This window comes from Emydura macquarii, unplaced genomic scaffold (genome assembly GCF_026122565.2).
Source record: "Emydura macquarii macquarii isolate MOO-44397 ecotype Brisbane River unplaced genomic scaffold, CSIRO-AGI_Emac_v2 contig_2636, whole genome shotgun sequence".
Classification (NCBI taxonomy): domain Eukaryota; kingdom Metazoa; phylum Chordata; order Testudines; family Chelidae; genus Emydura; species Emydura macquarii.
This window is the reverse complement of record NW_027132773.1, coordinates 42,803,144-42,829,673: the sequence shown is the minus strand read 5'-3', so window position 1 is coordinate 42,829,673 and position 26,530 is coordinate 42,803,144. Positions and strand designations below refer to the sequence as shown.

General features: G+C 38.7%; 1 protein-coding gene across 8 annotated transcripts in view; it reads left to right on the top strand.

The window, feature by feature from the left end:
* CACNA2D1 (calcium voltage-gated channel auxiliary subunit alpha2delta 1) overlaps nt 1-26,530 on the top strand; it is a 623,614-nt gene that overhangs the window by 567,486 nt on the left and 29,598 nt on the right. For 7 of the 8 annotated variants that reach the window (XM_067564557.1, XM_067564550.1, XM_067564549.1 and 4 more), the window contains 9 exons: nt 5,832-5,893; nt 8,546-8,622; nt 10,612-10,672; nt 12,498-12,595; nt 20,171-20,255; nt 20,516-20,578; nt 23,115-23,218; nt 24,806-24,892; nt 25,250-25,317. In XM_067564557.1, the coding sequence (XP_067420658.1) occupies nt 5,832-5,893; nt 8,546-8,622; nt 10,612-10,672; nt 12,498-12,595; nt 20,171-20,255; nt 20,516-20,578; nt 23,115-23,218; nt 24,806-24,892; nt 25,250-25,317 (705 nt within the window). Of the gene's footprint in view, nt 1-5,831; nt 5,894-8,545; nt 8,623-10,611; nt 10,673-12,497; nt 12,596-20,170; nt 20,256-20,515; nt 20,579-23,114; nt 23,219-24,805; nt 24,893-25,249; nt 25,318-26,530 lie in introns of those variants that run through there. The other variant, XM_067564553.1, reaches the window with a different exon arrangement.

The window sequence follows — 26,530 nt, the reverse complement described above, 5'->3', positions numbered from 1 at the left end:
TAACCCCACAGAAGACAATTGAGTTAAACTGGTGTGAGATCAGAGTCAGGCCCCATTTATTTCATTTGCCTGTAAACTATGTAATTATATGGCACTATAAAAATATGCTGATGATAACCATAGCATTCTTACCCTCATAGCATTTAGATTATTTTATTTTTTAACAAAAGAAAATCTGCAATAATAGTGCAATATCACCAGATGCAAAGCTTTTTCATGACAATTACCTTCTCATAAACAAACTTGGGAAATATCTAGATGGAACTACTATAAGATGGGTGCATAAGTGTTTAGAAACCATTCCCACAGAGTAGTTATCAGTGGTTCACAGTCAAGCTGGAAGGGCATATTGAGTGGGGTCCCGCAGGGATCGGTGCTGGTTCCAGTTCTGTTCAATATCTTCATGAATGATTTACATAATGGCACAGAGAGAACACTTATAAAGTTTGCCGATAATACCAAGCTGGGAGGGGTTGCAAGTGCTTTGGAGGATAGGTTTACGATTCAAAATGATCTGGACAAACTGGAGAAATGGTCTGAAGTAACAGGATGAAATTCAATAAGGACAAATGCAAAGTACTCCACTTAGGAGAGAACAATCAATTGCATATGTAACCCCTTCTCTTTCTGGGTTACTTGGGAGCAGGCAACACTCAACGGTGTGCAAGGACGCCTAAGGTTGCTAACAGCAAAGGAGATCCTGAGTATCCCAGTGATGATGTAGGATAGGTGGGAATCCTCTAGCTATCCCTCTGCTGCAGTCCCTTTACTTCTAAAGGAATTTAAAATTGGCGGTGCCTCCACCTGGCTGGCCCCTGCACACGCTCAATAGCGGGCCTTGGGAGCTTCCAGGACTAAACCTAGTCTAATAATTATAATAATCTGAAACACAGGTCTAACCCAACAACTGCAGTTATGCAAACTAAACATCCAATATACTTAAATTAGAGTTAACACACCTTTACTTAACAAATTAAAGAAAAATGGCATAACAGACTGAAGTTATCACTGTTATTTTAAATCCACAGGGCCAGTTGAATAAATCAATTAATAAAAATAGTATACAGTAATAAATGAAACTTGTCTAACTGGCATCGACACTGCCACTATTTACCCCACCTCCAGAGTGTGCACTCCCCTAGAGTTCAGAGCCCTAACCCCTTGCTTGCGTGGGTGCGCTTGAAGATCTGAAGGAGACAGCACTCTTGGTTCAGTGTACCAGTTCAGCCCAGGTATCAAGCTGGAGATTTGGAGCTGGCCCAACCAAATGTCTGCAGTCCTGGCCCTGCTTGAAGGGACTTTCTCTCTGCCTCTTCTCAGGCCCAATCAAAGTCTCTCTGCTGTGCCCCTTCCTTTACAAGCCCTGCCCCAAACAACAGAGGGGGGGCACTCACACCACCTTCACTGCAGGCCCACCTCAGGCAGCTCCAGGCTCAGTCCCTGCCCTGGCTTGGGCAATGCCACCAACCTCCAAAGCTCCCTGCTCGATCAAAACTTCAGCAGACTCTCAGCAGCAGCTTTGGGACTCCGGCAGCAGCAGCTTCAAGATGCCAGCAGCAGGCAGTAGCCAGCAGCTTCCAGCCTCGGCTCCGCTCCACCCCAGCAGCAAAATGGAGTCCCCCACATGCTTTTTTCTCACACCCTGGAAGAGGAAGAGTCTCTCTCCTTTTTCCCCAAGGCATCATGGGAGTTGTTGTTTCCCAGGATCTTCCTAACTGTAAAACTCCCAATTAAGTTCCAAGGCCCCAGAAGTACAGGGTGCCTACACTTACATACAAAATGGGAAATGACTGCCTAGGAAGGAGTACTCTGGAAAAGGATCTAGGAGTTATAGGGCTTCACAAGCTAAATATGAGTCAACAGTGTAACACTATTGCAAAAAAAGCAAACATCACTCTGGGATGTATTTGCAGGAGTGGTGTAAGCAAGACACGAGAAGTAATTCTTCCGCTCTACTGCATGCTGATACGGCCACAACTGAAGTATTGTGTCCAGTTCTGGGTGCCATGTTTCAGGAAAGATGTGGACAAACTGGAGAAAGTCCAAAGGAGCGTAGCAAAAAAGGTCTAGAAAACATGACCTATGAGGAAAGGTTGAAAAAATTGGGTTTGTTTAGTTTGGAGAAGAGAAGACTGAGAGGAGGGGGGAGGTGTGTGTGTGTGTGTGTGGGGGGGGGGACACGGACATAACAGTTTTCAAGTACATAAGAGGTTGTTACAAGAGGAGGGAGAAAAATTGTTCTAATTAACCTTTGAGGATGGGACAAGAAGCAATGGGCTTAAATTGCAGCAAGGGAGGTTTAGGCTCAACATTATGAAAGACTTCCTAACTGTCAGGAATAAACTACCTAAGGAAAATTGTGGAAACCATTGGAGGTTGGACAGGCACCTGTCAGGGATGGTCTGACTCTAGATAATAAATAATCCTGCTTTGAACACAGAGGACTGGACTATCAGACTTCTCAAGGTCCCTTCTGGTCCTATGATTCTGTGATAATTTGATAAAATGAGGGAAAGACAGAAAACGATGCAAATGAGCATGATACATTTGTTTTCCTTCTGTAAATTTTGAAATCCTGGAAAACCCAAGGACCTGCATTTAAATCAGTCTCCCTTGTAGGGCCAGCACTTACTCCACCTATCAGTTTGGCATGATAAAAAGGTCATGTTTATCCATGATGAATTAATCTTCAACAATATCTCCAATATTAAGCACAGTCCAGGATTTTCTTTAACGTTAAGCATATGTGTCCTATATTTCAAAGTTCTTTTTTACCTGCACACATATCCATGGCAACTATAATAATACATTCCCCTCCCTGCTCCATTAATGTCTGAGGTACCCATTGTCTATCACACAACATTTGAGAGTCCTGGCAGAGTGCAGAACTCTGTTATTGTGCTGATCTGATCTGTCAGGAACTCTTTAATGAGTTTAAAATCAAAAAGGAATCTTACAAAAAGTGGAAACATGGACAAATTGCTAAGGATTGGTACAAAAGAATAGCACAAGCATGTGGGGACAAAATCAGAGGGTATATCTACACAACAATTAAACACCCATGACTGGCTTGAGTCAGGTGACTCAGGCTATGGCGCTGTAAAATTGCTGCGTAGATGTTTGGATTCAGGCTGGAGCCTGAGCTCTAGGACCCAGCAAGGGGGGAGGGTCCCAGAGCCCGGGCTGCTGCCCAAGCCTGAATGTTTACACAGCAATTTTTAGCCCCATAGCCCAAGTCCACTGACCTGTGCCAGCCAGGACCCAAGCATAATTTTTTCGGGCCCAGTACAAACTTGTAACACAGGCCCCCTCCCACACACATACCACAATCCCTCATCCCATACATACAATCTTATCAGCCATGAAAATTTTTTCCTCATAGTAATGGGGGTTGCAGCCTGGGCTGGGCCCCCCAGGGCCTCCGGGCCCCAGTAAAGTGTACCCTTCCCCCCCCCCATGTGGGGACTCTGGTGTCAGCCACGGCTGTGCCACGGGTCTCTTATCCCAGTGTAGACATACCCAGAAACGCTCAGATACAATATTAATTACACCTAGCAAGGGACATAAAAGACAATAAGAAGACGTTCTTTAAATATTTAAGGAGCAAGTGAAAGATGAAGAAAAGTGTAGGTCTTTTACTTAGTGGGGAAGGGGAGCTAATAATGAAGGACATCAAGAAGGGTGAAGTCTTTAATGCCTGTTTAGCTCAGTCTTTACTTAAAAGATGAATTGTGAACAGATACTTAAGACAAATAATATTTTCAACAAGGAGGAAGGAATGCAAGAAAAAATAGGGAAAGAACAAGTTAAAGAAGTGTTAGATAAATTAGATGTATTCAGGTGGGAAGAACCTCACAAGGTCCTTTCCTGCCCCAAATGTGTATGTTTCTGTTATCTCATTCTTGAAGAAGTTTGTCCCAGTAAAGACTGTAGCATCATCAAGATATAAGTTGCATTATTTTCTCCTTTCCAGTAACAATCTCACACTTTTAAAATATATAAGTGTAAAGTAAAGCTTGTTCTGTTTGTTGGATTTGTAGCCCTGGAAATGGAAGTCCTCTATTTATTTTCAAAACATATGAAGTCTGCATAGCCACAGTGCAATCTCTCCTACACTATTCTGGCCTATAAGGCTTACCTTTTTTTTTTTTTTTTTTTTTTGGGGGGGGGGGGGAGGGGGAAGAGAAATAACTGTTCAGTCTGCGTGCCCAATTAATCCTTGGTATTAGCAATTTGCTAATACCCTGAACAAAGATGCCCATATGGTGCCAAATGTATATAATAGTGACATTCATGATATGGACATCTGTCCACTAGAAAGTAGACTGAAACAGCCAATTCATTTCACGTAGTTCATTAAACAGCCCTTAGATGACAGTGACTTAGAAGTACTACTAATCTTGGCGAGGTTACAACTAGAGACCAGTAGTGAATGTTTTCCATTACCTATCCTCTCAGTCCCATGGGGTTAAGGTGAGAATATACCAATGCGCATCTTGGCATAGGAAAATTCCTTGTGTCCTTAATCTTTCATGAGGTCACAGATGCAATAGAAAGACAAGATGCATATGCTTTTTTTTATTTTTTGAGTGGATTGGGAGTGTGACATTGAATAGTACTGGGTTAATAAACATGGGTAAGATCTGTGCTGAATAAGTTCACCCATCTATTAGTCTTAAATCCAAAATATCTCAAAGCATTGCACATTATTACAAGCATCTTCTTTGTGGCAAAAAGGCTCTTAAATTCTTTACACCTGCCCTGCTGTGCTGAGAGGTAAAAAGAGAAGAGAGATTTATTCAAGTTATAAAAGTCAGAAGAAGACTGAAAACACCTTTTTTTTCATAATCTTGTTAATTTTTGTGTTTTTATTTTTGCACAGGGACAGAAATAACTTAGACATCTCCTGTGGCACATTTGAACAGTATTAGTAATGTTGTGATGTGGCAGCTGCATAGATTTTATTGCAGACATCCCCATAAATCTTTGTCTCTGACTATAAAGCGGTAATATGCTACAGCTGGCATACACTTATAATTTTTAATGTGGAGAAATGAGTAAAACTGCTTTAGTGGGGTGCATTAATGATGATTAAATCTTCTATGGGAAGCCAGGGGACCTTTTAAACTTGTCTGTCGTGTCATCTTTCATTCCAGAAGCAAGTGAATTGAAAAGCTAACCTTAATCTCATACTTCACAAAAACACTCATGCTCACACTTAATTTTACACAAATGAGTTGTCCTGTTCACTTTAACGGGATCACTCATGTACATAAAGTTAAGCAAATCTGTAAGTGTTTGTAGGACCAGAGCCATAGAGTGTATGTAGAGAGATAAATAATGTTCCAGAGATAGATACATTCAAACATTAGTATATGTAAGTTCGTATAGCCATAGTGGTTTGTTATTGTAGGGTTGTTTATAAGTGCTTGGCTGCTGTCACTGATTTTTTGTTTAGATACAAGATCACGGGGCCATTCCTATGTTAAAATAAACAATAAACAAGAAAAAGGATTAATCTGACAAACAGGCACAAAGGGTAAATGGACAGGCCAAATTTATGGCTGGATATACTTGACTCTGCACTTCTAAAATTGTTTATCAGATTTAAAGGACGCAGATGACTCTGTGACATCTGTTCTAAATCTGGAAATTGTTGAAGAAATCTAATTGCAAACTAGGTCACATTTTAATGAAAGGACCAGAAGAATTCCAACAGATTGTTTGTTACTGAATTTTACGTTCCTTCCTCCTCAGTAATAAACCAAAACCTGGTATTTACTGAGCCTCCAGAGGTAGTGATATACTTGTTTATCAATATTGCTTTCCAGAGATATATTGACAAAGGAAATAGAACATATACATGGACTGCTGTGAATGGCACAGATTACAGGTATTTAAATGTCTTTGCTTGTTTCTATATTTTAATGGAAAATGTTTGTTTATTTTGATGAATAATTTTATTCTTATGACATTAACACTAAAAAGCCTAGGAACTGACTCTTTCTATCAAAAAAAAAAAAAAAAATGGAGAGAGATACATTGGTGCAGCGCATCTTCCTTGAGGATTATCGTCTGCTCACCACCTAATGGGCTAAGGCCCAATCCTGCAGGACTTAAACAAAAACAAAAAAATCCCTCCCATTGCCTGCTATGAGTATTTTGCCTAAGGAAACATACAGGATCAAGCCCTCAATCATTCATGGAGCTTTCCAAGCAACTTGCCTTGTAGCAAAGTTTCACTATACATAGTAAGAAGATTGTGTGGTCCATAATATAAATTGTTAGTGGATTGTATCTTTTAAGGTATCTCATACATTTTGCAGTACTCTTACAATTTTTGTAGTGTTTGACTTGTAATTGTGTCTTTGATGTGGCCCTCTCCCTCAGATCCTCATCTAATCCCACCTTTTCTTGCTGTCTCTCCAACTATAATTTCCATTCCGACACTGGCCTTTGCAAATAAAATTTTAAAAAAAGAAATAATAAAAAGGAAGAGCTAACATGTAATGCCCTTCCAGAACAAGCAATATCACAATCTTCTTAATCTTATACTCAATTTGTCATGTCATGTCATATCTAACCTACATGATCAGATCTTGGGGACAGAAACTGTGGTATTATCACTGTAATGTGCAGTTGCACTAGTGATGCCGTATATAAATATTAATTAATTATATTATTAAGTATATAAAATCATGTGACGAGAAAGATAACACTCTGGAAAAGGCATACATCACTCACTCACAATTGCTGTGATCTGCATGATTTCAGACACTAGAGTTACACATCGTTGTGACACTGGAAGTGATGTGGCATCTTAACATCCTCTTCCTAAAGTATTGCACTCTATTTGGTCAAAGAAAGTTAGCATACTTTAGTTTCAAAGCTGAGTAGCTTTTAACATTACCAACATTGGGCCCAAATTATATGAAGTTCTGAGTGTCCAAGTTAGGGCACTCAGGACCTTGCAGAACTGGACAAATTGTCACAAAGCAGAATCACTGTCAGTGAACTGTTTTGTGTCCATAGTGCGAAACTGGAAACAACATTGAAAGATTTATTTTATTTTAACAAAAATATGTAATGTTGGGAGTTTTATCCAAAATAATCTTTGCATTACTGTAATGACTCGAGATATCAACAAAGTTGAGATACTAGGCACTATGCAAATACATAGTGAATGACAGTCTCTGACCCAAATATTTTACAAAACAAAACAAAAAAAACCCAACATATCAATCCCTTAAACCTAGTTATTGTGAATTAAAGCTAAGAGCTGGCTTGATCTATTCAATTCAGAACCATGTTGTTCTGTTGTTACCCCCATTTTTATTTTATGAAGGAAAGCAGGGCATTTTCCATCCTGTCTTGCTATCTGGTAAGCAGTACAGATGCGTCTTTGATTTATATGAGTTCTCAGTTCTTTCCAAATTCCTTTCATAGTTGCTTTTAATAGGCTGAGAGACAGCAGTTAATCTCCTGGGGTCACATTGCAGAAGTCCCATTAAACATGAAATTATAGATTTTAATTAGTAGTTTCTGTTAGCAATAACTGTTAATGGCAGGTAAACCTCTCCTGATTTCCCTCAAGAGGAATTGGTAGAAGGCTATCACTAAATAATCAGCAATCTCACTTCTGTGCTGTTTAAATGGCAAATGCATTATTAAAGGTCATCTTGCTTATGGCCCAATTGTGCAACTTGTTTTAATGTTAATTTCTGCAGCCAGCCATTAGAAGTCAGTGGTAAAATGCACTTTTATGTTAATGAAAATTGAGTGCAAACATTAAGGATGTGGGATGAAGAAACATCTCTGATGGGGATTTATACCCATTGCCTTTAACATCCTTTTTAAAAAGTTGTACTCTCAGATGCATGTATTGATTTTTAATGGCAAAATCAAAAAGGCAGAATCATTTGTAAACAACAATGGATATTGAAATCAAAGGAGATGCATTATAAAATATATTGTACATGTTAAGGCACTCTTATGTAGTCCAGTTCAAATAATTATTTTGTCCAGAAGTTACTGCATTACTTTAAGAAGATATTCTGACTCTCAGAGTTAATGCAAGTTCAAGTACTACAAGTTTTTGCATTAAATAGCAGTAGCTGTCTTATTACTAAAAGGGAACTCCGTCATTATCATACTGTTTTCATAGCAGTTCTGAATTATTTGTGATTTTTCAGCTGTTCTTAATGCCTAACTTTCAGTGGCCAGATCCATAAAAATTGTGAGTGGCCCATGAATTTTATGATGGGTGCAGACCCTGGAATGCCTCTCACTTTACTTCAGGCCCCTTTTAGATGTAGTTAATTTCAACCCCTTTTAGGTGCCTAAAGTTAGTACTGTGGCTGTGTGAGACTGTATATAATAATCAAGTCATCTCATCTCACAGTAATTTTCATCCCTAATTTGCTAATTGTTTTCAAAGACACATCAAAGCCGACTTGAGGAAACTGCTGTAAAATTTATAGGAGTTCCCCACTGAGCTAAATGTGTCTTTGTTTTTTTGTTTATGCCTTTGTTATTTCTATTGCAGTTTGGCCTTGGTATTGCCATCCTACAGCTTTTACTATATTAAAGCCAAAATAGAAGAACCAATAATTCAGGCCAGATGTAAGTACTTTGAAGGTTCTCTGGGTTCTAACCTACTTCTGACACTTGTTCATAAAGCATGTGGAGTTCCCTAATGTTCTCATAATGTACCCAAAATCTGCAGCAATGATTCTAACCCACTGTAAACATCCAAGGTACAAAAAATATTCTACACAGCTAGAATATGTGCAGGTACCCCAATGTCACTGACAGCACCTTCCCCTTTGCTATGTACCTATAGAATCATTGCTTTGTGTATCCTCTGTTGGTGTCTTTTTAAGGGTCTTCTTCTATCTGACATTTAAATATTCCACCTGCTAAATATGAACATATAGGCTACAGAGCAAAGCTTCTTTTCATAGTTTGCAGTAGTTACTGTGCTGTATATAGCAATTTCTCATGCTGCTCTTATAAATAAAGTAATATTAGGGGCTATTTAGTTTTGGCTTACAGTTAAGCTTTTATGTTGCACTTGTAAATAGTTTTAGTGGATGTTTATAGTATCTTATTTGGATGACACTCATTTTAAGCCACTTCCAGATTCTAGAAAACTAACTGGAAATAATACTTATGATGTATTTCCGGCTATAAACTTTTGTTTATTTTGTTTGACCATAATTGAGTCAGTAAATGAAGCATAAGCCATCATATCCTTTTAACTTCATCCAACTATTAATCCAAACCTGAATGAATTCCATTTGCATTTAGAAATATATATATATGTAAAAACTTAGTTACAAGAACAAAACATTTTCCACCCTTGTTACAAGTCCCCTGTCAGTAATAGTTCCTGTTAGCCCAGAGAAAACTTGGTTACAAGATGTTTCATTGATAACCATGTTGTCTATCATCACATGTGGGTAGAAGATACAACATGATAAGCTTTTAACAACCAGTCATTTTGTATGATTTATTTCTTAAATTTATCAAATAGGGACTAGGAATTAAAGTTTTAATGAGTGGGGAAAAAATGGTTCTGTTTATAGACTAAATCTATTGATGTCAGATCTGCATCAATATACCCATCAAAAGAGACCCTTGAAATACCCATAGTATGTAGAAGGTACTTCAGAAATAATTGACAAGGACATACATTCCAGTCTTACAAGATGTTTGGCTTTTTTCCAGACTACAGCTGTACATAAATTGAACCTATGATCTATGCACAATATTTTTATTCAAGGGGTGGTTGAATAAAATATTGGTTTGTGACCCCTTTTGCTTTACCCTGTTTTTTTCTGTTTCCCTGCTTTCTCTTTCTGATGGATTTTCACAGTCAAAGAGGGCAAGTATATTCTTGTTGCTCAATTTCCTTCTGTTTACTGCAGTTGATATTTTCCACTTATATTTCCATTCCTACTGGACATTCACCTTTGTATTCTTCATTTCTGGACCTCTTCCATGATCATTGGGTATCATAGCAACAGAAAGGGGGAAACAATCTATAAAATGCTTTTGTGTTTTCATACATATTTCAATTTGTGGCTAATCTCTAATCCCTGTTTGTCTGATCCTATCACCTGTTGGTTCATTCTGATGCTCAGATATATCATTACTATTTTAAAGACCACTCTTTTCAATAACATTGAAAGGGACTTACTGTAAAAGTGATGCTTTATAACTTTATTGATGAAAATATTAGAGCTAAATGTTTTTCTTGATGTTCTCAATTCTCGAGTATTTTGAATTATCATAGTGTAATGCTAATGGAAATGTCACATATACTTTGAATTATCATATTGTCGTGCTAACGAAACAATGTCTCAGACTTAACTTACTTCAATTGGTCTGTTATTGCTTAATGTATTGCTGTATAATAATCAGATCATTTCTTCCTGCAATGTGAAGAACTGATGATGGTATATGTTCTTTAGAGATCAAAATTTTTAAAATTCACAGATGCATGCAGAAGTTATCCAAGTAATTTTTACAAAAAAAAAAGGAAAATCATGACAACTGTGGTGACAAAATCCTGTTTACTTATCTGATATTCAACCTTCATCTTTGTAGATTCAGAAACTCTAAAGTTTGATCACTTTGATGAAGCCGGCTATACCTATATAGCACCAAGGTTGGTCAATTTCCCAGTTCTAAGCATTATACACAGCAGTAAATAAGAAGTCTTGATCAGGTTAGTGACATTTATGAAGCATGGACTTGCCCAATAAAACTTAATTTTGCACAAGAAATGTGCTGGGAAAAATTTTAAGTATAAGAGCAATGGCTAAACTCAGTTTTCCAAGTTCAGATAGCATTTTTATTGAAAGAATATGGATAACACCTTCTCAGGTTACTTCATCTTGTAGTTTATCATGTAGCACTCCATACTCTGCAGACTTATGATATTTGGAAGGATTGAAGGGAAAAAAAGCAGTCTCACACTAAGCCTAATTTATTTATTTATTGAAAGATAGTGTGGTCTAGGGGATATGGCATTGGGAGTCAGCAGTTCTGAATTTTATTCCTGCGTCCAGCCTCCAGATGATATTTGACTAGTCAGTTTAACGTCTCTATGCTTCAGGTTCCCCACCTACAAAATAGGTATAACAATACATATCTCTTTTGTAAAGTCTTTTGAGATTTAAGGATAAAGAATATTTCCATAAGAGTACAATAACAGTTATTAGTATTAGGCTGTAACTCTGACTTCAGTGGAGTTACAACAGGGATGAATCTAATCCAATAAGGGCATTAGTTTCCTGGGTTTTTCCAAGGGATTGTTCTTTCCTAGTCTATTGCGTTTGTGCAACTGAAACATATTAGTATACATGCTACATATAAAGCAAGTGGTGATAAATAATGGAGAAATCATATATACATGATCAGTCTAGAATGATTCAAATTCATTCTAGCTCAAAAGCTCAAGCTTTTCTAGACAACTAAAGACGTATTCTGATGCAGAGATCACATGTAAAGCAAATTGTTGTGGTTTTTTGGTTGGTTGGTTCTCACCTCTAAAGCTGATCAGGAGCATTTAATTTTCTTGGAAGGGTGGAGGCATTGATAATGGATTGTAGCTGTTAACAATTGCTACTGAAGTCCTTGATCCTGCAACTGGTATACATGGGCAGAACCAGGCACAGGGCCCCACTGAAGTGCTGAGTGCAGGCCTGAGGGTTAAATTCTGCTTGGTTTCTTTTTGATCCATGATGTATTAAGTGAATGGCAAGAAGGTGGCTTCTTTTAAAAGGAATATTTGAACCAACTTCTCCCTTTGCATAGCATATAAATTGCATTTTGAAAATTATCTACTCCTCTGAACTACTGATGATTGTTCAACACCTATCTTCTCTTTATCATTTACTCTATTATGGAAAATCTAGTGCATATTTTAATTTGAAAATAAATGCATTTAATTCCACTTGCTAGCTAATGTTTCCCTTTAAACTGCACAGTGATTTTTAGCATACTTACTTATGGCTCTGCTTCAGAGAATCACACGAGGTATGTGGTCATACCAAATTTGTGAAAATAAAAACATTTTACCCATGTGAATTTCATGTGTGTGGGGGAGCAGTTAGTCTTTTATGCAGTTTTAGCAGTGTACAATCTCCAGTCAATTTTAAGAGATTACTTTAAACTATAACAATAAGATTTCCAGTATATTTTGGCTTGAGATGGCCTCTACTTAACCAATAATTTAGGTTGCTCCCTTGGCTGTGTCACTTTAAACACTTTAGAAGAGGGCTAGGAAACTGGCCTCTTCCTCTTGAATTCTGCAAAGAGGGTCAATGGAATTTTGCAGAATCCTGTTCCATTGTCTGTTATAATACACTAGCACTGACCTGAGGGCCTGCAAAAGTCTGCCTGGCCTGTAGGAAATGTGATCCATTTCTTATCAGCCCCAGTCACGTTTGAAATAAATCTAACAAGATTGATGTTTTGTTGTTTTTCAGAGAATACTGTAATGATGTAAAAATATCAGACAACAACACTGAATTTCTTTTAAATTTCAATGAGTTTATTGATCGAAATACCCCAAATAGCCCTTCATGTAAGTATTCTATTCAATTCATTCAAATTATTTTCACAGGGAGATATACAAATATGAAAACTGCTTCAAGATGATAACTTCCACTTTGCCAGTGTTTTATGACTTTTTTTCTTTATTGATTTGCTTATATTACATATAGGCAAGAGCACTGAACTTCTCTGAGTTTTTATTTATGTCCAAGAGAGAATTTGTAAGATTGGTTTGCAGATTGCTGTGACCAACTAGAAATCTACATCAAATACTAAGCAAAATGTAAGCAACAGCTTACAAATTTCCTTCATGGATTGTTTTCCAGCATCAGCCAAAATGCCAATCGGTTCCCTTCTACATTCCTTCACTGTTTCTGGTTCACATATTTTTTTAGCCAATCACAATGCCACAGACAGAATTTAAAAGAAGACAAATCTTTGTCTTGTGTCTAATATTTACCAACTTCCACAGTCAGTTTCAGCACCAGAATATGGGTATAATGACCTTTCAGACAGATCTATTCTGAAGACTGTGACATATCCCTTCGAATACTTTGGGAGCCCTCTAGTGGGGCTTTTTTTTTTGCAGAAGGCACTAGAAACTAACAAAGCAAGTGTGCGTGCACGCTGAGCATTCTATTTTTGCTATAATTAGTAAACATGGTTATTTGAAACCCAACTGTATCCATAAGTTTTCTTCCCATTCTGAAAGTAAAGTAAAGAAAGTAAAGACAGAATTAATGTTAGGTTCTGGTGGCTTCTGTAGTAGAAGACAGGGAGGCCCACTAGAGGGCTCACAGACTATTTAAAAAGACACTACCAATTCGTCTTCATATTCCTTTTTTTAGTGTTGCTTTATAATTTCCCTTCATGTGAATAGATTCCATTGAATTTTAAAGTCTAGGTATTGTCCATGTGAAAGCTTATCCCATTAGTAACAGAGGCCTGGTCTACACTGGCTGAGGATTTGGGCAGCAGTAGACAGGAGATACACAAGCTACATAGAGTAACTTGCATATCTCCAGTCATCTTCCTAACATCTACTTACCGCAGCGTTTCCACTGTGCTGTGCCAACGAGAAAAGTCCTCCTGTTGACGCAGTGCTACACTTCTTGCCGGGGTGGATTTACATAGTTGACTTCCGGGTTTGACTGCACGAGTCTTCACTGCCGCTCATTTGAATCCACAAAATTGATCCTGCACTGCTGGCGGTGCCACCAGCAGTGTAGATATAGCCTAACTAAGATCTGGTGCACCTGCTTCTCTACAAAGGACTTTTCACTGTATATTTAAGAGAGCAGCTTTTTGTGCTTTTTTAAATTACTAAAATAATATATAACACTTGTTCATAAAAAGGGTGCTTATAAATGGAACGTGCAGTATCCCTGTAAAATATATAAGAGATAGGATGGCAAACTGTTAGATTTTAGCTCAAGAAACCATCCTATGACATCAATGATCTCCCCAGTTATCACTCACCCTAGTGTAAATCTTCCTCTGTTAGGGAAAATTGCTGAGAAAGATGTGGCAGAACAGCTCTGGCAGCAGCTGGAGTCCTCAGGTCTGCTTGACACCACAAGTATGGTTTTAGGCCTCATTGGAGAATGGAGAATGGATGTTTAATTATGTCTACCCGGTGATGAATGTATATCAGGTGCCTGTGATATTCATTAAGATTCATCAGCTATATTCAGTCCCACTGACAAACTCCTGACAGATCCAAGAGCAGATGGGGTCTCTCTTGAGTTGCTCCAATCCTTTCTTTGTCCAGCTATGCTGGAAGAAGGACAGGAGACCCTGGTTTTGGTTTAATTAGGACGCAACTTTATTCTGAAATGTGTGGGAGTACCCAGCACAGAAATGTATAGTGCAGGTAATTCCAAAATCCTTCAATATATATCCAGGGACTTCTGTCAGCTCTTACCCATCCTGGTCCCCAGCCAATTCACTCACCATCCATCCCCTCTCAAATGAGGGTTAAGGAGGGATTATAAAGGAGAAGGACTGGCTCCCATCACTGTTTCCGTTCCTTTAAAGAATACCTCCTTTAAATCCTTTACCAATCCAATTTTTTCTGATCCCTCTATCCCTTCCCTATGGAGTACCTGCACTGGATATCTGCCCTATGTTTGCATATTGAATAGCGACATCATGGGCTAACTCCAGTTTCATGTTTGCCCCAGCTATGTCCCCTCCCCCTCCCGAACTCACTCTGGGAAAGGTAGAAAAAACCCACTTCACCTTAGTCAATCTGGTGGTGAGGGAAAAATTCCTTCCCAGCCCTGCGTGAAAGGAGTGACTAGCGGAATGCCTACACAATCCTGACAAAACCCAATATTTCACCAATTCCCTGGTTGGGTGCTGCTCTGCCCAGTCAGTAAAAGAAGGCTTTTCCTGCAGCAGCATGGATCTATATAGTCCTCCATCTCTTCTGGTCACCTGCGGGGGGATGGGTCAGTGTCCCCATGCTGACCTGGTCTGGAGCTGCAGCAGAAAGTCTGTCCCTGGCTGTCTAGCTCTTATACAGGAACGCATGTTTTCCAAAAAGCCAAACAACTCCCCCCACCACTTCATGTGGGGTGAGGTCATTCTGAGAGAGAACCCTGAAGGCGGTATTGAGCAATTGCTCATCTGCACTGAGATCTCTCATAGCTGGCTCTGCCTAGTTATGTTCTGCTACCTACGTCCTCTAATTCAACTTAATTCCTTAATCCTTCTGCCTTGCAAGCTCCTCCTACTGGTCTTTTATAATATCAGCCTCACCCACTCTCCCTAATGCCTGTTGCATCATCATACATCGCCGCCCTTTGAGAAAAATAAAACAAACCAAAATTAGAGTGCAGTGTCCTTTGTAATTGGTCAGTAGCATTACCTCCTCTTGTGTCAATGCAGCATATGCTCATTTGGCTACAAAGACCTAAATCTTCACTTTTGTGAATCAGCGAAGCAGAGGAAGTGGGGAGCACCACCTTCAGCATTTGAGCACGGTGGATGGAGGCATCGCATACATTTAAGCCATATGACACCTGATACTGGGAGAGAACACACTAAGTAAAGACACATGCTACATCTGTAAATAAAAGTGTAGCTTACACTGCCCATGGTGCAGCCTTGCCTATGACAGCCAGTATGCTTGGAGGGAAATGATGGAGCCTTAGCCACGATCCTACAGAGACAAGCCATCTCTGGGGCTTGGAGCACTTCTGACCAGCACTGGCTGGCCTTGACTTTGATGTGCTCCCCCAACACTTTGCTCCCCAGTTTTGGCTGCCTCCTCTGTAAGTTGCCTCAGGTGGAGAATAGAGCTTCCTATTTCCCTTCTCCACTCCAATTCTCCCATCTAGAGCCAATCAAATCTGGCCCTAACTGTAAAGGTTTGAGGCTGCTCAAAAGTTCTACATTGAGGCAAAACAGTTGCCATTAAATTGGCTAGTGATTAGAGCAAAGGGCATTGGCTTGCTGTCACTTCCACTGGGCAAGCCACTTCAGACTTGATCCTGTTCTCAATTGAGCCAACAACAGAAGTCCCATGGACTTGAGTGGTGCAGGATTGTGCCTTTGTTTAAACTTACCTGCCTGCAAAATGGAGTTCCTTTAGTCAATGTCTGTTAAGCACTTTCAGTTCCTTGAATGAATGCAATCTACTCCTATCATTTATTATTTACTATTTGTTAAGCACCGGCTGTGTGCTTGGTATTGTACAACTTACGTGCTTAATAGACCCAAACATACTGGGAAACCCAGAGGAAGATTCAGTCATAGAATGTGTATTTGTCACTCTTCTTCTTTAAGGCCCTGATCCAGCAAACCCCACAAGAAGGCACTTAATTTAAATGGCGTGTGTAGTTCTGGTAATCAAGGTGAACTACTCACATGCTTATGTGTTTTACTGGACAAGATCTTCTGTGGAAAATAAGAGTGGCATTGCATGGTTCCATGTTTATTGTCTATCATTGATTTCCATATCAAATATGCTCAGTTCACAAGTGAAACTTGTCTTTTTTCAAAAGTGCTCAGAAGAGCTTTTCCCATGCTCAGTTCACAAGTGAAACTTTTCTCTTTGTCATCTCGGCAAATTCAAGCTGGGCTTTTAGAGTCAAACTGGATCTTTCCAGCTCATACATCATCACCAATAATAAAGATCCTGTAGGCCAAATTAGGCCTAGTTATACCTGGAAAACCTTTTGTTTTCAAGTCATACACTGAGTTTCACCCGTGCAAAAACATTGCCTTCAGCGGGTTTTCATACGTCTAACTGACTGGAACTTCATATAAAAAAAATAATGCCGAGATGCACAAGATGGAATACAAATCAGAACTCCGCCTTAGCTTAGTTTGCTCAACCAGGGCAGTAGGAAGTACATGTGCTGTCAGTAAAGGCACTAAAGTTGATTGTCACAGATATTACTCTGACTATACAAAAGAAACAGATCTTTGAATAGTAAGAGCATGTCATTTTACATTCTAGTTTTTCAGAGTGGAATGAATAATGCTTTAATATAAGAAGCTTAGCCTTACAATGAGTGCACTTAAATAGTTCATTCCTGTTTGGGTTGTATTACCAGTTCCAGAGGTATTCCCCCTTGTAAATATGGAAATATTGTTGGAAATGGTAATAGTTCTAAAATTGGAATTAATTTATTAAGTGTGTCCACTATATTTTTCTATTTGTAAAAACATCACTTGAAGATTTTAATGGCTAGGTTCATTTATTTCTTTTAGTACCTAATTCATATTAGCATTGCTAGAGGTTTTGAAGAGACATGGAGAAAAATATACCTCTTGTGATCTGCCACTCTCTGGGATCAATTATCATGAAAGCAGGAGATATCAGATTCTAAGCACTACCATGGGCTAGTTTTCATCCAAAAGGAACTGCAGTAAAAATGTCTTTACTTTGTTAGACCACCTAGCTGGAATAATCTGCAACAAGATATGAAATCCTCTCACAATGTAACTATCTTTAAGGCTAATTTATTTTCTTAATTGTCCACACATTTGTCTTATCTGATGATGTATTGTGGTTGTATAATGTATGACTGTAACTTTGAGTGTGTCCCCTGAGTCAGTCTTGAAAATGAGATTATTCATCTCAAATGACTTAACCCAGAAAGAAATTTTAATAAATGAAAATTCTAAGCTAATAGCCTACATTAGTTTGTAATTGAGTACTGAGGACACATTAGTGTCAGCATGGTACGCACAAGGGCTTAGAGAGTAATTAAACCATACAGCACATTGTCAAATTACTGTTAATTTCAGATTTTAAATCATAATTATATTTGAATTTATTTTCCTAATTGTTTAATTTTTTTCATAACCATAATTTAAACAAATACTATCCTGAATGACTAACATAACAGTGTTGTGTTGATTAAAGTAATGTGTAATAATCCTTTTTAGAGATCATCCTTAACAAAATATTGTCTTTAAAAAGGAACAACTAATATGATCTCAAAGGTTATCTAATTCATATGGAGATTATAGCTTAATTTTCATTACTTTTTACAGCTAAATATTTAGGGACAGATATTGGAGTCCATATTCAGATCTTGGAGTCCACACCCATTTTACCTCAGTGGAAATTTAGACCTAGTATAGGCTGCAGGATCCAGCGCTGATAACATTCAGCCCAGTTCCTGATTTCTTCTTATTATTTTCAACTGGACAGATTACTTTTAAACAAACACCTTGTCCTTGTTACATACCTTTGTATAGCACTGTCCAAATGACTTGCATTTTACCATCCCTGATTCTGCAAACACTTAAGAACCTCTGTAAATTTACTGCTGTGAGTCCCAAGTAATTGGAGTCTGTATGTAAGTAAAGTTGTGCAGATGAGTGTTTGCAAGAGTGCAACTCAACAGGCTGGCTTTAGTAGGATAATGTAAATATGTCCTAATTAGGATGAAAGTAATTAATTAAAGGGATTGAAGCAGTGCTGTCTACTGGTTGGATCAGGGCCTCGTTGATTGTGTGACATGTTTATAGTAGATTTCAGATTTTAAATTCAGATTTTAAATTGGATTTACTGAAAGCTTTTTTGCAAAAGTTTACAAGCCTTTTGAGTGAGCCCAGGCTGATTTTTTTATTTTGCATTAAAGTTGTCATACAGAATTAATAGTTTCAGTGTGAAATTCAGAAAAACTTGGCTGGTTTTGACCAAGGGTCGTTTTGAGTTCCTTTGAGTCCAAAAGTCAAAATGAAACTTGAGGCATGAGAAACAATACAATAGAAAATGCTTGCAAGATCATTTGAAATGAAACTGCAGAGTTCAGCACAATTCAAATTGGTCATCTGGACTCCAGTTTCTAATCCCAGTTCTACCATTGCCTCATTGAATGGCCTGGGAGTCTTTCTGTTTACTTCATTGGGCTTTGGTTCAGCCTTTGTTTTATTTCCCACAACTGTAAAATTGGGTATTATAATATTTACCTAAATCACTAGGGTATTGTAAAGAACTTTCTGTTACAAAGTGGTCCCCAAAATAAAGAAGCTAGAGAAGCACTGACCTCTGAATATCTGTTTCAAACATTTATATGGAAGACATAGCTCCTCTAATCCAATGGTTTAAAACATTATTACCAAAGTTTTTACTTGAAGTGAAGAAAAAGATGCCTGTTGCATTTTAAAATTAAAAATAAAGAAAGAAAGGTCTTAACCTTTCAATTTATACTATAGTAGAATTGTATTTCTTCTTTCTAATGCAAGACAAGGTGGGTGAGGTAATATCTTTTATTGGACCAACTTCTGTTAGTGAGAGAGACAATCTTTCGAGCTACAGAGAGCTCTTCTTCAGGTCCGGGAAAGGTACTACAGCAGATTTCTACATAGAAGAGATTAAACAAACAATTTTGCATGTGCTGAGAAGGATGCAATGTCAGTTATTTGAATGAAAATGTGCTCTTTGCAGTATGTTAACTTCCATCTCTGATACAAAATTGGGATCTCTCCCCATTAAATGACTGGATTATTACTCTGGTGCATGGATGACTTTATAGGCTGTAATGTGGACAAAGTTAAAGTTAGGCCGAGCCATCTAAAGCTATATACGTAGAGATTACAGAGATCCAAGACAACCATGGTCACTGGTCAGGGTGAATGCAGGACTGTCTTTATTTCTTGTTTACAATCTTACCTCCTTACTAGGTTCCCCATAGTGGCCATCCTGAATAGTGGTTCTAACCATTCAGAATTAACACCACAATATTTGGGCCTCTGGGTTTCAGTGGTGTTGCCCTTAGTGGAAGTTCTGGGTGCTGAATGAGAGCTGTGAGCACTCACACCTCTGAAATTTGGACCGTTTCTCGTAAGCTGCCTACAAATTGATTTAGGTGCCCAATTTTAAATAGACAAGTTTCAAAAATTTGTCTTTTGTAATCTGATTTAGTAGTCTAATTTTAGCCTCGTGAGTTTGAAAATTTTGGCCTAAAGGTTTTGATAAAATTAACTTATTTTCTTGTCAGCAGCAAGCAACATTTTGAAAAATCACTTAATTTTTATTAATAAATAGCAGGAATCAAGTAAGTCAAGAGTTTCATTTTTAACAGATTTACAGATCTCAAAGTCATGTGATTTTAGGTGACTGTGTTGTCTCTTTTGCTAGGTAATGCTGATATGGTCATTAGAGTTTTGCTGGATGCAGGATTTACAAACGAACTAGTCCAGGATTATTGGAGTAAGCAGTCTCTGTGAGTGTTCTTTTTATTAACTATGTAGTCATTGGGGTGGTATTGCATTTTTATGAATGTCCAGGCCCAAGGCCTGGTAAATTAAAGTTTATGATTACATATCAAACGAACTGGATTTGTGATATGTATATTTCAGTATTTGAGATTGATTAGAAAATGTGTGTATTTTTCTCATAATTCTGTGCCTAAATGGTGGCTATTGTGAAGGTGGAGTTGTTAATAGTATTAGCTTTCATTTAAACTTTTGCTTTTTGTCATAGCAATGGAGTTGTTGCACAATTTGTCGTTACGGATGGTGGAATCACTAGAGTTTACCCTAAAAGGTAAGGGTCATTTTATTTTCAAATAATATCAGAATGTGAAAATAATTCTTGCAAGCCATATCAATAGAATATCCAAGTAATGAATGTTACACGTACAGCTGAAATTCCTTTGGGAACCCCAAGAATATATACATAATAAATGCTACAATGTAGGTTGTCTTTCAGTTGCACCTTCCTGTATATTGCAGGGGAGACAATGCTTTAAGCTATCCTCATGGAGTTGTCTTCTCACTAAATCTCTGATTCCCCCTCCCACTTAATCAAGCTGACCATGCAAATGGATCTCTGCCTGTGTGTAGTCCCAATTCTTAGGGCTCCATATGATTGCAGTGGTCCAGCCCAGGCCTGTTCACTCTGTGGTGAGCAGAAACTAATAACTGTGAAGTCCCAGGTGGCCATAGGTCACTTAAGATGATGAGGATAATATGTACTGTATTTATCCTCATTAAATGAAATGGCAGGAAAGGTTTAATAAAACAAAACTCTGTGTTTCTTTTTAACAAACTGATTATGACATGATTCACTGTTTGCAATGTTTGTGCCTTAAACGCTACCCTCACGGCACTGTTGATAGAAGTAAACCCTAAGAACCTCCTCTCAGAATATGGGCCTGTGTAATAATATGCAGCACACAGTTTATACCTGATTGAAATAATCTTGCTGTATCCATTAAGTGATAGAATTCCAGCAGTAGCTTTCACAGTAGATCAAAGCATAACAAAGGGAACAAAGATAAAGCAACTTATTATAATTTGTTACTAGGAATCTGCATTCTTCTTGCTGTCCATGTAAATGTTGTTGCCTGCATTGAGCTCCTCATATTTAACATCCCTCTTCAGTCTTCGTCGTGGTTCTGCCATGAAGTTACAGTGGTTAGGTCATCCACTCCACTTTTCTCCCACTGAAATAGCTCATGTTTTGTAGGCAGATATAACATACTCCCCCACTCTCGCTCCCGCTTACAATTTTGTGGAAGCCCTTAACTCTCTCTGCCCATGTTATCTAGCTGTGTTACAACCTAGGCTCCCAACTAGGATAAAAGCGCTTCCTGTGTGTTATCCTGGGTCTTAATGGGCCTTTTCAACCATGTTAAGATAACTCAATTGAGCTAACACAATCAAAACATTGTTTTGCCCATCAAAGCACATCCACTGTGTTTGGGTCACCGTGATTTGTGTGTGCCTAGGGGGAGGGTCTTCATGCCATGTGGAGAAGGGACACCACTAGGGAGGAGCTTAACCCTCCCCACACAGTCTTGCAGTAAGGTAATGCTGACCCAGTCTGTAATAAATGGAATCTTATTTTGAGTTCTCAGCTTCCCCAGCCTCAAATGGGTTTGGGGCTCCAGTGCAGGTAGGGAACCTCTGGGAGCAAAGTTTCTGAAGGAGATATGCTGCCGTAGATGACAGGTGGGAACTGGAGAGTAACATGTGGGCACAATGCATTCACACACATACTTAGGCCCACGATGGATGCTCACAATTTGGGGGAATACCTTTTTTTTTTATAATTCAGCTGATCTTTCTTTTAATCAAATATGTCAATGCACTGACTGACTGACAGCTGATCTGAGAGCAACTTTTCCTGCTGAAATAATCTGCACTGTTACACGTGAAATCGAATATGCATGGCTTGCTTTTCTTTGATCTGCAGATTTTAGCTATGTCGCCACTTGAAGCTAGTCTGTAACGTTATTGAATTCATTCTGAGCGTGACGCAGGTCATAGTAATCCAAGCTTCTTCTTAGCACAGTATAGCAGTAAAGTGATGCCCTTTTAAAAACAGTCTGGCCACTTTAACCCCTAATTGCTCCTGAACATTCATTTGACTGAGGAGCTTGAAAATCATGACTACTCTAAAATACTAATCACAAGTACTCCCTGGACTTAAAGGGGAATGATGCAACATTAACGGAGAGTATAGAGGGCACATAGAAGTGTTCAAATTTCCTACCATGTCATGCAATACTTATCTTCAGTGTGTGAAGGGCTTATATTAATATAAATTTGCATGACAAATTTCTCTTTTTCCTGGGATTATCTTGTATATTTTACTCATTAAAACATTTCCTGGAGTATGTTCCCAAATGGATTTGCCTCCCATGCCTATGGAGCTTAGTTTCTTTCTCCCTGTCTTATTAGTTGTCTGTTAAGGATGTGGTTTAGGATAAAATATGTCATGCAAAATAAAGCTATTTTTTTATTTTTTAAACAAACCCTGTAATAGATTTATAATTAGAAAATTGTCCACGTAAAAATTCTGAGACTGGTCCATGTTGTTCTCAGGAAACCTTTCTCCAGTCTATGCTCTGTTTGGTTTTGTTTTTCTCATTGCAGTTTGCAATTTAAGTTGCTGAAAGCTAAGACTTTTGTGACATATAGGCACAAATGCAGTTCCTGAAACATTGTAATAAAAGGCGCTCATAAGTTTCCCAATCAAGACATTTATATTAAAAAAAACCAAAACCCAACCCTCTGCCTTGCAGCTTAAAATGAAAATCTGACAATCTTTCTTTTTTTATGCCTTTTTTGAGTAGGGCAGGAGAGGATTGGATGGAAAATCCTGAAACTTATGAAGTCAGTTTCTATAAACGGAGCTTGGATAATGACAACTATATCTTCACAGCTCCATACTACAACAGTAAGTCGTCACTTTGAAATTTCAGAGGTGACTAGCACAATATAAATATTCATGGATGCTTCCTTCTTCCCAGTTGAGTTCTCTGTTTAAAGTGGCAAGTTTCGAACAGGCATTCCAACAGAGTTTGCCAGTTCTTTGGGGAAGCAGTTCTAAGAAAACAACACTGAGATGTGGAAACTGGCATTAAAATCAGTGGGAATATCTTCATCATCCGATCTGTCCCAATAAAGCTATGTGCTCTGCATTGTATGGCCCTATGGTTAGCAGGCTAAAATGCATGTGTGTTATATATTTTGTTAATTAATTGGACTTGAAAGGTTTCTGTAGATTTCTCAAATGCTGAGTTTCTTGTCTGAAGGAAACTAGTCAGGGTGTATAACACTGTCTGCAAGAGTCTCAATTCCATATATTGACATTGGAGTTGGAGAGGAGATCCAAGAGCAATCTTGTATAGCCAAGTTCCCTAACTCTCATCGGTGTTGGATTTAGCCATCCATGGGGAGCAGGCCGAAAGAATCCGTGGGAGGTGCAAGGTGGGAAGGAAGGCTTGAACTTTCATGACTGCTTTAGCACCATACTATTCCCCCCCCCAAAATGAGGTCGGGTAAGTGCAGGCACAGAACTGTGTGGTCCTGAGAGCTTTTCTTCTCCACAGAGCCCAGACTGTGCCATTGGTTTATTTAACCCTTCAAACCTTTGACTTTGAATTATTTTACGGATCAATATTATTCTGCTGAAATACTTTCTGTGACCTTCTGTAATACTTAAAATCTAAACATCCTCAATAATAAACTGGTTGGTGAGAAAAGGTTCATGACTGAGTGCTGAGGCCCCTTAACCTTGTAAAGCTCCTCTGAAAGCAGATGCTGCTGTGAATAAAATATTCTTCCCTCTTAAACAGAGGATATTTTATTGCAATTATTTCATATATATTTATTATTGCAATTTTAAAAAAAAACCCACTATCCAGGTAGTAAAATGACCTCCTTCAGAGCCTTTAGGGGAATCCTTGTCCTTTGAAGGCCCCCAGGATTTATTTATTTATTTTATTTTTACATTGCTTTCCATAGTAAACGGTGCTGCCAGCAGGTTAGCCACTCACAGTACTAATCATTATTTACTGAGTGTTGTTAGTGGGCTGTGAACCATTCAGTGAATAGAAGACAGCACGGACTCCATTCTAATGACCATACAATCTATGGCTCCATTCCCACTTTTCAAGGGGCTGCTCACATCTGTAAAATTACTTACAGCTGTGTTTGCAGAATCCGGGTTTTGCTAACTACACAGAACAGTGAAACTGACTGTACACACAGAGCTATCAAATGCGCAAAGTAAATAAAGAAGAGCAAAATATATTTTCCTCTAACTGTTTTGATTGTTAGTGATCCTAGGCATTTCTGGGTTGAGCGGTGGGGGAGGCAGCTGTAAAGTACAACATTTTCAGATAGAGATTTGATTTTGGGGATGATGGTTGCCATTTAAATGATAGTTAATTTCTTGAATGAACTTGAATTGAGGGATAGGAGTTAGAGTTTGAAAAGAGCACATCACTCTTTTTAACCCTTTTTTTCCCCTTACTCTCAGAAAGTGACGCCAGTAGCTATGAAACGGGTATTATGGTAAGCAAGGCTGTGGAAATAACCATTAATGGACAACTTATTAAACCTGCAGGTAAGATGGAATGGTGCTGGTACTCTAAGTTCTTTTGCTGTTGCCCATCACAAAAGTCAATGAGAAATCTAACTCAAATCACAAAACATCCTCAGTCTATCTAAAATTCTTCTCCACTAGGCTTTTTAATTTTTCTGGTGAAAATCTAGCCCAAGATCTGACAAGGTGATTAATCTGATGAAGGGCCTTGGAGGACAGATGACTGATCAGAAATAAGATTTCTTTTAGTTTATCAGCTTCAGAAGTTAGACTTTTATGGTGAATTTTTCATTTGTTTAGGATCTTGCCTTTTGTTGCTGTTGTTTTCTTTCATTTTGCTAAATAGACTGTCCTGAGGTTTCTGTTTGTTTGTTTTAGTTGTTGGAATAAAAATTGATGTAATCAGCTGGATGGAAAATTTCACCAAAACCACAATCAAGAGCCTGGTAAGGAGTTGATTGACTTCTGTTGAACTTCATTTGCTTTTCTGTAAGCTATGGGCACAAATGGGAGCTTCCCCATTCCATACAGGTAGCTCTGTATTACAACTTCGCATTGGTGCACAGTTGCTGATCAGTGGTGAGCTGCAAAGCACTTCAAAACATGAAATACATCTATTAAAAACATTTATTTTTTTTCACTTACGCACTTGTACATGTCTTGCATTGGAGATTAGAATACATCTCAAGATTCAGTAGTAGCAACGGAGAAAAGAAAATGCATAACGATGGCATATGTCAGCCACTAGAGACAGTATTGTGTTTTTACAAGTCAAAACTCGCAGAAAAGCAAGGAGGGTGAAGTAATCCCTATAACTGAAAAAGGGGTGAACCAATTTTTGTTAAACATGATGTGTCTACACTGCAATTAGACACGCATGGCTGGCCCATGCCAGCTGACTCAGATTTGCAGGGATCAGGCTACAAGGCTGCTTAATTGTGGTGTAGATGTTCAGGCCTGGACTGCAGCCTGAGCTCTGGGACCCTCCCATCTCACAGGATTCTAGAGCCTGGGCTCTAGCCCAAGCCTGAATATCTACACTACAGTTAAACAGAACCTTAGCCTGAGCCCAGAGACCCCGAGTCAGCTGGCACAGGCCAGCCGCAGGATTTCAGTTGCAGTGTAGACAGACCCCTGGGCAGCTACATGTAAGGAAATTGACAACGCAACATAATATATGTCCTTAACCCCTTCATTTCTGATTTTGTCTTGGGGTTTTTTTAAGGAATTGAATGGGAAGGGGAGAAAATTAGTGGTAGCTAGAAGGAAAAGGAAAGGAAGGATCTGGTACATAGGAGAAAGGGAGTGATAAGAAGTAGTTGAGAATTAAAAGGCTGGAGGAGCCACTGCTGGTGGGAATCCAGACTCATGTCTGGCATGGTAGTACTGCAGCTCTGCTGGTAAGCTGAGTGTGGAGAAGCAGCTGCGAGTCCCAGTGCATCAGCATGAGCTGAAGGAAGCTGCTTGTCTGAAGAAGAGAGAAAGTGGACTTGTGGGTGTGAGGGCAAAAGAGTCTGCAGTGCTGTCTGGGAGTCCAACACACAATAGAAGGAAGGAAGTAGGGTTTGTGGCTGTGTGTGAAAGAGAGACCGAGACAGAGAGGTAGATGGTGGGCACAGAAGCTACAAAACTGAAGAATTGTGAACCTCCTTGATCTAT